The sequence below is a fragment of the Falco punctatus genome (genome assembly GCF_963210335.1).
Source record: "Falco punctatus genome assembly, chromosome: 7".
Lineage (NCBI taxonomy): Eukaryota > Metazoa > Chordata > Aves > Falconiformes > Falconidae > Falco > Falco punctatus.
Genome location: NC_137587.1, coordinates 70,989,650 through 71,001,852, shown reverse-complemented (window position 1 = coordinate 71,001,852; position 12,203 = coordinate 70,989,650). Strand labels below are relative to the sequence as shown.

At 59.8% G+C, this 12,203-nt stretch overlaps 1 protein-coding gene across 5 annotated transcripts; it reads left to right on the top strand.

Annotated features, from left to right (window-relative positions):
* The first annotated feature begins 1,164 nt into the window (after positions 1-1,164).
* Positions 1,165-11,558, top strand: LOC308067129 (uncharacterized protein C15orf39). 5 transcript variants are annotated; one of them, XM_080395450.1, is made up of 4 exons: positions 1,165-1,554; positions 6,507-9,738; positions 10,214-10,247; positions 10,481-11,558. In XM_080395450.1, the coding sequence occupies exons 2-4, from the start codon at positions 6,567-6,569 to the stop codon at positions 10,533-10,535; spliced, it is 3,261 nt and encodes a 1,086-aa protein (XP_080251576.1). In that variant the 5' UTR covers positions 1,165-1,554; positions 6,507-6,566; the 3' UTR covers positions 10,536-11,558. The 5 variants fall into 5 exon arrangements, with proteins under 5 accessions (XP_080251576.1, XP_080251579.1, XP_080251578.1 ...); XM_080395453.1 differs by lacking the exon at positions 1,165-1,554 and adding an exon at positions 1,760-4,801; XM_080395452.1 differs by lacking the exon at positions 1,165-1,554 and adding an exon at positions 1,760-5,235.
* Positions 11,559-12,203: the final 645 nt, after the last annotated feature.

Genomic DNA, 12,203 nt, shown 5'->3' with positions numbered 1-12,203 from the left:
CTTAATCACCTGTATTAATAATTAGGCACATTCCTAAGCCCTGTGCTGAATTGGGGCCAAAAAGAGTGAGCGGCTTCACATATCCCCGTGAGCTGGGGCTGGGATAGATCCTTCCAGAAACCATTCATGTAGCCCGCTCCCCATCAATAATCACGGCATTGCCTTTACATTTAGTAAATGTAAAGCTCATTCTCTTGGGAAACCTCCAAGGGAACCATTTCCCTCTCCTTTCTCCTGGCACCTGCCATCTGAAGATGTTCGGAGGGTTCAGTTGGCAATAAAACTGTGCTCAGGTGACGCTGTTTTGAGACACCTCCATGCTGCACGAGGAGAAACTTTGACTGTATTGGGAAAAAAGGCTATTCAAAAAGTAGAAATCTTTATTTCTCACTTAGAAACCTTTATCTCCCTTGTCCTGTAGGAGCTGAGCCTCTGCCACCACTTCCCTCCATGGCCTTGAGCAATTCACTTAATCTCACAGCATCTGTGTCACTGGGTTAATCATATTTACGGGCCTTTTATGAGGGTTAATTATTAGTTGGGGAATGTTTGTGTAAACCTTTTCAGATACAACTCCTTGGATAAACGCTGAATGTTAATGCCAGCAAATAGACGTGGGGCTCCACCCTTTGTGCCATGTGGGGGTCCCCTGTGTGGGGATGGGGTAAGTATAGGAGCAGAGACTTTTCTTTGAGATGGGGGGTGACTATGAGGGGGGCTAAGAAACCGTCCCCAGCCCACCCCACCTGTCCCTGCATACGGGAACGGGACGGGAAAGCGCTTGTGTGCAGCTGGATGGACCAGATCCAGACCCTTGTGGCTGCATCCATGCCTGCATCCCAGCTCCCACCCCGGTGGGCTTGGGCTGGGGGCAGCCCTGCGTGAGGGCTCCTGGGTCAGGTCAGGGGGTGTCCCCCTGTAACGGGGGCTCCTCTTTAACAGGGATTCCCCACAATGCAGGGACTGCCTGCAATGGGAGCTCCCCTTAATGGGGACTGCCTGCAGCGGGGGCTCCCCTTAAAGGGGTCTGCCTGCAATGGGGGCTCCGCTTAATGATGGCTCTTATGAGGGCTCTGTACAACAGGGGCTCTGTACAATGGGGGCCTCCCTTAACAAACCTGACCCCAACACAGGCTCGCCATATGGCTGCTCCTCCCTGTCGGGGGGGGGGGGGGGGGGGGGGGGGCTTGCTGCGATGGGGACTCTTCCATAAGAGAGGCTCCCGGCTGCGGGGGTTCCCCGTAACGGAGGAGATCACCCCGCACCGAGAGTCCCCGAGGCTGGGCTCGGCTGTCCCGGGCTATCCCATCCCATCCCGGCCCGTCCCCTGCCGTGCCGTCCCGTGTCGTCCCCTCCTCCAGCCGGCCCACACGCACAGCCGGCCCTCCTCCTCCTCCTCCTCTCCTCCTCCTCCTCCTCTCCTCCTCCTCCCACTTCCTCCGCACAATGCGGGCTGCCGGCCGAGCGGGGCAGCGGCAGCCGGCCCCCCCCCGCCGCGCCCCCCGCCCGGCCCCGTAGCGATGCTCCGGGGCAGCCACCGCGCCGCAGCCGCAGGTGAGTGCGGGGACCGGCCCCGCGGGCGGGGGCAGGGACCGGGGCCGTGCCGGGGGACGCCGGGCTGTGCCGAGGTGGGCACCGGGCCGTGCTGGCGGGGACCGCGGCAGTGCCAGCGCTCCGAGCCGGGTAGACGGCTGGGGGGGGTCCCCGCGCCCCGTTGGCCTTTGGGCTGCTTAGCTCCCGGGCGGGCTGGGGGGGGGGGGGGGGGCACACTGCAGGGGGACTCCCCGGTGCCCCGTGTAAACGCCTTCCTCCGGATCATCTGGCTCTCGTTGGGCGACGCGGGGAAAAACGGGCTTCAGGCTCCGCACCCCGTGTTTGTACCCGGTACGGACCCCGGGCTCATGCGGCTGATGCACCGCGGGACCGGCAGGGACCGGCCGAGGTGGCTGTGGCGGGGCGGCAGCGCTGCCTGCGCCCATGTGGCTGTGGCCATGCGGAGGGGACAGCGAGGGGACAGTGGCCACCCATCCCTCGGCCGGGCTGGAGCGCGCGCTGCTGCGATGCTCGCGGTTTGAGTCTGTGGGTCGCGGCTGGATCCGTGTGTTTGTGCCTGTGTGTCGGAGGAGTTTAATCCCCTGGATACTCAGATGTCGCTCTTCAGGCAGTCGCTCTGCCCTTCGGGTGGCTGCTACACGCTTCGTTAAGTGGGTTTTTTATAAAAGTGGACATTGCTGGGGCCTTTTCAGGAACGGCAGCCTGATTTGCAATGCAAGCAGTGGCTTGCTGCCTGTGTTCGGCGAGGATGCTGTCTGTAGAAGTAGCTGGCTCGGTCCGAGCAGGCTTTTGCCTACCTGGCAAGAGCTCCGGAGCTGCAAACTTTTTGAAGAGGGATAAGGTACTAAATGAGGGAGCTGAGACAGCTGAGGCCTCTTGTTTGCTCCCCCAAATGACCCTAATGGAGGGAGCCTCAGCGGTGATCCAAACCCACCGGAGAGATGGGAAAGGTGACCTCCTCGGCAGGGACCCAAAGTCCCCACAATTGTAAACCAGTATTGCAGCCAGATGGAAAACTGCCGTCTTACTGGGGGACAAGTCCACTCGCTTCGGGGTGACACGAGGAAAGCCCCCTCCGTTGGCAGCCCACTGCCGCAGGACCCCGAAGCGGAGTGTTTGGTGGAGAGGGGGGCTGCAGCAACGGCTGGTGATGTCCGATGCCAGCGGGCTTAAGAGATTTTGGGGTTTATTTCTCAATTCCTGCGGGCTGGCTGGGAGTTGGCGGCTGTTTCTTTGCATCACGTGGCGGCGGCGGAGGCGGGAGGCTGCGATGAGAGGCTCCCACTTATTACTGCCGCGTTAGGGCATCGCATCCTGCGGAGGAAATGCCGGGGAGCCATGTGCTGCGCCTGGCGATAACGCGCACGGCCGCGCTTGTTCGGAGCGGTGGGAGCAAAAAGAGGCGTCTGAGCTGCCCCCAGCAGCCTCGGCAGGCCAAGGAGCCCGGGCAGAGGGATGCGGGAGGACTCCCGTGCCCTTCGACATCTGGAGCGCGGCAGATAAAGCGGGCTGTGGGCTGCCAGCAGTTACCGGGGAGGTTTCGCTGCACACAGCGTGGCGGCATGTGCTGCTTTTCATTTAGTTTTACTTTTCTCCCTCCCAGCCAAACAGCCCCTTCTGGGAAGAACCCCTGCAAAGAAGGGGGAGGGGGAAAAAAATAGTAAAAAAAGAGGAATAAATCAGTTGTGCTTAATCCACCCACTCCACTGCTTTCCCCCGCTGTGGGGTTTTGGTATCACAAGTGCTGGCCACGCGTTAGTGCTCGCCCAGGCATCCCCCAGCCCCGATTCCCATGCGTCCCTCTCCTCTCTGCAGACCCCAGCCCCGACAGCTCTCCATGGCTGGGGGAAAAGGAAGAGGGGCATCGCCGCGCCGGCTGCAAGCGGATAGTCCCGGAGGGGCAGGGCTGATGGTGACAGCAAAGGCAGAGCTGTTTGCTTGGGTCTGAAATGGCGCAGGTGTAGGGATGGCGCCAGCCGGGGCGAAGCCCCAGTGTATTTCATAGAAAGAGGGAGCCCATTAGTGCCCTCACCCTGATGAGGTTAATGAGCTCAACCCCTATCAGACATCAGAGAATCCATGTGCCTGGCTTTGGCTGCTGCTGTGGGAAGACTTGCTCTGTTCTGCATTCCTCCAGGGAGGCTGGAAGCCGGAGCTGGCCGCCTGCTTTCCCACCAGATCGGTGGGAAGGGGTTGGGGTGCTCCCAAGGAGAAAGCTCTCCTTCCTCCCCTGCTGAAGAGGGGTCTCCGCTGCTGCCGCTGCAGGCGATTGGGAAACGGGGCCATTGCATTGGCGCTGCCAGCGTGCCCGGCGGCGTTACCAGGTCCTGCGGTAACGGCAGGGCTGGTTGCACAACGTCCCTGACACCGCGGGTTTTATAGATCAGTGCCTTTCGGGGAAAGGGGAAAAAGCAGTGGGGAAATGTCAGAAGTCACAAGATCCCAGGTTTCTGTCCCAGCTTGTCCAGCCTGAGCATCATCACCATGTAGAAGGGATCCCATGCCTGCATCTCCTTCCCACGCAGCATCTCCCAGCGAGATGGATTGAAACACCACCCTCCCAAGGGATCCCTCTCAGGCAGTTGGTGGGTGGGGGGAGTTGTCAGCTGCAAAGGAAAATAACCCAGCTTGGGACCCCCAGCCCAGCTGAGCCCCCTCCCGCTTCACATCCTCCCAATCGGAGTGTAAGGAAAGCCTGTGGCTTGTTTTGGCAGGACCATGTGCAGCCGACTTCTCCTCCTGGGCATGTTCCCCCAAATGTCTCAGCCAGCACGTGGTGACAGAGGACCCTGCAGCAACAGGCGAGGCCGGGGCTGTGGAAAGCAAGTTTGGGGTTTTGGGGGTTTTCTCCAATCTTTTTCAATTTGAGGTGGGCATTTTCCTTGGGTCAAAGTGATGGCAAATTTAGTTGGTACTGGATGTTGTGGCAATTACCCCGGGGCTCCTGAGGATAAAGCTGTGGGAGGTGATGCGGCTGCCCCACAACCCCTTTCTTTGGGGAGCTGCTGCTGCGCGTGCGGGCGGGGTGCTGAGCTTCCTTCTGCACCGCAGGGAAGCATTGACCCTCAAAGAGGCTTTCAGAGGAGTCCAGGGAAGCAGCATCCTCCCTGGAAAGCGAGAAATTGTTGAAGTTTGGAAAAGAAACCCAAGCCAAAGGAACAGCAGAGGGACACAGCCGCCTCGGTCATGCCGGAGCTGCTGTTTTGGGGGAAATGGCTGGGTTTGAGCTGGGGCTGGGGACAAGCAGGTCTGTGCGGGGCCATCCCCTGGTCCCCCCGGCTGGGCATGTGGGGGGCAGAGCCATGGGGGGGACAGCGGTACCTCTGCTGGCGGCCAGGGGGGCCGGTGGACCTGTGGCCACTGTTCCTGCCTGTGAGTGGCCTGGCAGGGCTCTGCCTGCGCGGTGTGGGGAGCTGGCAGCATGTGGCCTGTGGTTTGCCAGGGCAGGCGGCGTGGCTCTGGGCTGCAGCTGGGCTGCAGAGCACAGCCACCATGCTCGGGTGCCTTATCTGCCCTCACGAGTCTCCCCAGTTATCTGCTCCATTTCCCCTTCTGCGGACAAGGCTTTTATCTTATCTCCATGCACTCTTCCTCTGTTTCCTTCTTTGCTTTCTGCTTACTCTTGCCACAAAAAGAAAAAAAGCACAGGGGGGTGAAGAACAGACATGAGATCCTGCAGCAGTAAGTGCATCCGTGGGTTTGGGGGATGCTGGGCCATGCTTGGGAGATGCTGGGTGACGTTTGGACAGGCTTGAAGGGTGCCGGGTGCTGTTTGGCAATGCTTGGGAGATGCTGGGTTGACGTTTGGCTGTGCTTGGAGGGTGCTGGGAGACATTCGGCCGTGTTGGGAGGGTGCTGGGTGACATTTGGCCACGGTGGGAGGGTGCTGGGTGATGTTTGACCAGGCTGGGAGGATGTTCAGCTGTGGTCCAGCAATGCTTAGACAGGTCTTTGGGCTTGCTTGGGTGATGTACACAATGCTCAGGTGATGCTGGGAGATACTGGGCGAAGGTCTAGTGATGCTTTTAGGGCTCGGGCAATGCTCAGGTGTCTCAGTGGGATGATCAGGCGATGCTGGGCAGTACTGGGGGGATGCTGGGTGATGCCAGGAGATACCGGGCGATGCGGGGGGATGCCCGGGAAGGCCGGGGGGTGCTGGGCCGGTCTGCCAGCTCCACCTGCTGGCACGCACCGCCTGACACTGCAGCGCCCGGCCCCGCCGCAAGCCCAGAACCAGAAGAGACCGTAAGGGAGAGGGTCCCCCTCAGCTGCAGCCTGTTGTGTTGGGGGGAAATTGTCAAATTAGCTTGAAAGGTGAAACGTGGCCGGGGGGGTCCCGCGGAATTTGGGACACACTGTTTGCCTCACTGTAGTCTGCGGGCTCCTCACCTGAGCTGACCCGGCTTTGCTCCCCGCTGCCTGCAACAGACACTCATTGAGGCTTTGAAACGAAAGCGGCGAGAGCTTTTCAGGCTTTTTCCAAGGAGATGGACAGAGAACACTCCACCGGGATCCCCCCCGCCAGCTTCAGGCTGTGCAGGGCTGCCCAGGGAGCGCCTGACCGGATCCCTGGCTTCCACGCTGAGGATCAAATGTTGTTTGTCTGTTGGGCTGGGCTGGGTTTTTTTTGGATCTCTGCCAGGTGCCGGGAGGATGGGAGAAGGAAAGCAAGTCCCTGTTGCCCTTGGCAGAGGCTGACTGTCAGATGAGCAAGGCTTTCCATGGCTCCCCTCCTCTCCTTTAGCCTTCCAGTGTGATGCTGAGCATCACAAATGGATAAGGAAAAGCTGCACATGAAAACCAACGTGTTTTCTCCAGCCAGCGTGTGGGCAAGGTGACGTTTGGGGAGCTCTCAGCAGACCTGGTCACCCCCATGCCTTTCCACCGTGGGCTGAGTGCTTGCCATGGGGAATTGCTTTGCTCATGACTTATTTTCTCTCTTTCCCGTTCAGGAAGGCCAGCTCACTTCTCGTGTCACACGTCCTGGTCAGGACGCCGGCAACAACGTATAAATGGCCTCAAAACGGCACTTGGAGGCTCTGGACCCTGTGATTTTCAACAAGCTACCTCGGCTGGAGGCAGAGCCTGCCACTGGCTTCCCCGCCGGCCTCTGCAAATCCAGCCCCGTGCCCAACCCTGGCTCCGAAAACCATTTCAACTACAAGGGCTCCTACTTTGCCTGCCCACTGCAAAGCCCCGACAGTCCCGAGCAGCCCCTGGCACACTGGAGCCCAGCAGCTGCCTACCTGCACTATGGCACCGGTGCCGGCAGCCAGCCCATGCCAGCGGAGGGGCCGCTGGGCAGCTGCCTGCTGTACCGGCCCGAGAGCCTGGGGAGCCGGCTGCAGCCCCCGGGCGCCGAGAAGGGCAAGGACAGTCTGATGCGGGAGCTGCTGATGGCGAGGGAGAAGTGGAGCAGCCCACCGCCAGCACCCGGACACCCCTTCCCAGTGAAGAAACCGGTGGCGGTGAACAAGGCGGCCCCCCTGGCTGTCCCCAAGCCAGTGTACAGAGCCCCTGTGTGCTTCGTGGACCCCAGGATGGCTCTGCCGCTGGGACCCCGGGCGGAGAGCCTGCAGCAAAGACCGGGGGATGCAGACTGGGCTCTGCCCGCTGCCACCCCCACCGGCCACTCTCTCCACCCTGGTGAGCCCCGCAGCGGCACCGGGCTGAACAAGAGGGGTCCCCACTCTGACCCCAGCCTCCCACCGCTGCACCCCAGCCTGGGGCTGCCTGCCAAGGAGAAGGTGGGCTCCCCCATCGCCTTCTCCCCCTACTATGCCACCTTTGAGAAATGCAGGCCCCCCCCTGGCACCCCCTTCCTGGAAGCCAGCTGCCCCACTGCCCACAGCCAGAGGAAGGTGCCCGAAGTCCCCAGCCTGAGCCTGGAGCCCTGGCCCAAGCTCCAGCCACCAGCCACCAGCCCAGTGTACCGGGAGAGGCCACCGCTGTGCTACCCGCACACCCACTACCCGCTGCCCCTCCATAAAGCTGCCCTCCTCTACCACCCCCTGGCTCCCACCATGGAGGCACAGCCCAGTGCCCTGCCCGGCGCCTACAAAGGCTTTGGCTTTGTGGGAAGTGAGGAGCCCCTTCCCAGCTCTTACCTTAAGCCCCAAGCCCCGAGGAGCTACTTTCCCAGCCCCTTGGACACCTATGGACCGAGGGCAGCCGGCACCGGTGCAGTGGCATCACCGCCCACCAAGTCAGCGGCACTGCCGAGGGATGCTGAGCCGCCACAGCCAGCTGGCTACTTGCCGAGCCCTGGGTTTGCTTTCAGCCCCAGTGATGCAGCTGTATTCGGCACCTTCGCTGGCACCGAGCCTGGCTGCAAGCGGCACCAGGAGGAAAGTCCCCGGCGGCAAGTGGCAGCAAGGCACAACAGCGCTTTCCAACCTGTCTGCGCCCCAGAGAAGGTACCCAGGGGCTCTGGTGGGCTCACAGAAACGTTTCCCAAAGGAGAAGAGGGCTGGGTGAAGCCCAGCCAGGGGGAGCAGGAGCCCCCTCACCCAGGCAGGAGAAGGGCCAGCCCAGCCCTGCAGGAGACCCCTCGTGGGGGACCACCGGCTCCCGTCATGGTAGGGAAGGGAGATGCCTGCAAGGTCAAGGATGCACCCAAGGAGCTCATCCCCCCTTCTCCATCTGCCTCCCCGCCGGAGGGGCTGAAAAACCCAAAGGATGGCGAGGTGTCTCCTTCCTCCCCACCCATGCCAGTGATCAACAACGTCTTCAGCCTGGCACCTTACCGAGACTACCTGGAGGGGACCAAGGGCTCATCCCAGCTCCCCTTCTGCAGGGAGCATCTGCGGGGGGACACCCCACCCCAAAACAAGGGGGACAGCCAGGAGCCCGCCACCCTTGGAGATACCTCAGTGATGTCCAGCCTACTGCCTGCAGGGACACCGGCTGGCCAGGCACCGAGGACGGGCAGCGGCGCGGTCCAGAGCCAAGGGGAAAGCTGCTACAGAAGGGTCCCTGAGAAGCCAAAGCTTGTGCCCCAAGACGCAGGGTCTCAGGAGGGCAGCCCTGGTGGGGTGAGGAGTGGGGACCTGGACCCTGAGGACATGGTGCTGGACCTCAGCTTGAAGAAGAGACTGGTGAAAGCTGGGGAGACCCAGGGACCCCCCGGCCACGTGGAGGGAACGCTGGATGGGGAGGGTGCAGAAGAGGAGGAGGGTCCAGGGGGGAAGGTTGGGGTGGGAGAGGGGGCCAAGCCCCAGGCGCTGCCCTTGCTGCTTGAGGTGGGCTCTGGGGACAAGAGCCACTTCCAGAGCTCGGCCACCTTCATGTTCAAAAAGTACAAGATCCTGCGCTCCCTCCCGCCCAGCACTGTGCCTCCCCCGCAAGCCAGCAGCCCCCACACCTCCCAGCCCAGCTTGCCGCCACCACCCCCCTCCCGCAGTGTCCCCACACCACCGCCACGGACACCCCCCACCTCCCCACCAGCCAGCAGCCCACCGGCCCCACCAGCCGGCCCCCAACCCAACATCTCTGCTCTGAGGGGGGCTCACCCTGACCTGCAGCAGCCCCCGCTGCCCGAAGCCCCCCGTGCACCTGCAGAGGGGAGCTTCTCACTGCCCAGGCAGTGTGAGACCCCTGCCCCACAGAGCTCCGCTGGCCAGTACTTCACAACCCTGCACACGTGGCTCTGCGACGTTATTTCATGCTCCGTGTCCAAGTCCTCCCCGGAGCTCCTGCAGGAGTGGTTGAAGGTGGCAGAGCCAGCAGAGCAGTTTGGAGAGATGCCCAAATCCCCCCTCAAGCCCAAGAATGGCTCCAGGATCCCTGAACCTCAGAAGCCCACCAAAGGCAAGGAGATCTGGCTGGCTTTCCAGGATGCGGCCACGCTCCTAACCAACCTGCTCTCTCAGCTGGAGACCTTCATGTTCGCTCGCAAGTGTCCTTTCCCCCACGTAGTCCGGGCAGGGGCTGTCTTCATCCCCATCCATGTGGTGAAGGAGAAGCTCTTCCCCAAGCTCCCGGGGGCCTCAGTTGACCAGGTGCTGCAGGAGCACAAGGTGGAGCTGCGCCCCACCACGCTCTCGGAGGAGAGGCACTTGAGGGACCTGGAGCTGAAGAGCTGCACCTCGCGCATGCTGAAGCTCCTGGCACTTAAGCAGCTCCCTGAGATCTACCCGGACCTGCTGAACCTCCACTGGCACAACTCCATCCGGCAGCAGCTCGGTAGGTAGCCCGACATCTCCCACAGAGGTCTGGGGACACCGACGGGGACTCCTCCGGGGAAGCTCCAGCTGCACCTGCCTCCCCGATGCTGCTGTTTGGCGGGAGCATCCATCACTTGCATGGTCCCTCAGTGCCCGCGTCCTACCAAGGGGTCTGCGGAGCAGGATATTTAGCTTTTCTTCATGGGTTGTGGAAGGAAAAAGCTTGAACTGGGGTGTGTGTGTGGAGTTGGTGGGGTTGTCCTCACCTGCCCGGGTGAGAAAAATCATCCTGGGGATATTGAGGAGGTGTTGGTCACCTCCAGGCCACCTACAAGGGCAGGAACACACTGGGAGCAGGGCAGCGTGTACACTGCATGCTGGACCTGCCACCCATGGCTGTCCCATCCCACCGGTGACAGTCCCACCACCCTTCCCTGTCTGCACATGCTTTTGCTTCTGCTCGAGGCCGTTGCCATCAACTTCATTTCTTACAGGTTCAAGCTCGCAGGCTGGCCAGCATCCCTCCAAGTAGGTAACTCTTCTATGTGTGTCTTTATTGGTATCTGTAGGATTTATATGTCCTTTTGAGAAGGGGCGTGCGTATTTGCCGTGATGATGGGGAGCTTGGGTTGGCTGGGAAGGAGCACGCAAGTGGCTCCGCTGCCTGGGCTGGAGTGGGGATTTGTGGCTGGGAGGGGATTATTCGGGATGGGAAGGTGAAGACCCTGCTGTCCCTAACCATTGTCTCCTCTCCCAGGTAGCCCTGGCGTGGAGGCACTCACTGAAAGCCGATGGCAAAGCGATAGCCCTGGATAGCACAAAGAAAAAGACACTAAGGAATGTGTTGAGGGCAACAGCTGGGCTGCCTGCCCATGAGGACAGGAGCTGCATTTCCTCTAGTGCATCACCTTCCAGTGCGTCTCCCACCTCCACCCACAGCCAGCCAGGCTGCAGGCAGGGAACTGGGAGGGAACAGCTGGAGGTCTGGAGCAGCATCTGTACCCTCAAGAGAAGAATGGAAATGGCTACACCATCATCCCCAGCCTTGGAGAAAGGCTGGCTACTGCAGGGATGATTCATCGCATCCCCCCTCTCTCCTCTAAAGTCACCTCTCCTGCTTTATACACGCCGTTCCCCAGAAATGTACCTTCCTCCTGGTTTTTAATCCTCAAAGTGCTACAGACTTACACAATATTAAGGGTCAAGGGATCGCAACTTCTGTAGTTACAGGACTGAATTGTTGTTTTAAATGAAGACATTTTTAAAATGTTACATATTTACCTTTATAAGGAGCTGCTGCCTTCAGGTTATGTGGGTGTTTTTTTAAAAAAACGTAGTAATTTATACTTGCCTTTTTATTTAAACACACGGTTTCACCTGTTTACTGTGCTGGACCAAGGCAGTGGGAACGCGCTGGTTGGGTTCAGAGCATCAGTCCTGATCGCAGCTGAAAAAGGCTGCAAGAAAGATTGACAGGCCGGTGAAACCCAAACCACAACAGCTCCCAGCTGCCCCAAAGGAGAACATGGGAGATGCGCGTTTAGGGATGACTTCTGGATGGAGACGTGGCCACCGGTGCGACCGGAGGGGCAGGAGAGGGGAGGGATGCTGCGAGACCTCGGAAGGAGGGTCTGTCCCACCCCACGGGCACTGAAGGTGGGTGGGCATCCCGGGGGGGGGCCGGCAGCTGAGGACAGCAAGACTCCCCCTCGCCCGGTCTCGGTGGCGGTGCACAGCAGAGGCCTTACAAACTCAACACTCAGGTGTTTCTCCAGCTGACGCAGGGATGGAGGAACAAAATGAGGGTGGTTATTATTTTCAATTTCACTACAGGGAATATTTATTTTAAACTAAGAAAAAAGAAAAAAACAACTCTACCCAAACAGTACCATAGACTCTTTCTAGCTGAAAGGTGTGTTTGCTGGTCTGGGGAGGCGATGGCGGCTCTGTGTGTTCTGTGGGTGCCGTTCTGGTTTTCCACTGGGATGTACTGGCCATGTGGGGGATGGGGAAGGGGGAACACTGCTGTTCTCCTTGCTCTCCCTTGCCATGCCCCATCCGTGCATAGCATTGTAAAGTGATTCAGAAAGCAGTGTTTGTTAATATTGTAAATTGTTTTTATATGTCTGTGTATATATATATATATATATATAAAAAATGAGGTTCCAGGGAAGAAAGTTCCTTCACTTTATTTAATGTTTTGTAAGAATATGAATTTCAAGAGGTGCCTCACCTGATTAAAAGGGTTTGGCTTGTTTCCAAACATGCTGTGCTTCAGTCTCTGCTTGCCAGTGTGGGACTGTGGGACCTTTATGGGGATGGCGGGGGGGTGTCCCAAATCAGCACCCACCACCACCCAGTGGGCTGGGCAGACCAGACCACGTCCAATGCACTTGCCTGCTCCCTGCAACAAGTCACGAATGATGTGCCCAGCCCCTCCATCCCATCACTGGAGGGCTGGATCCAGCATCTGACTTTCTGGGG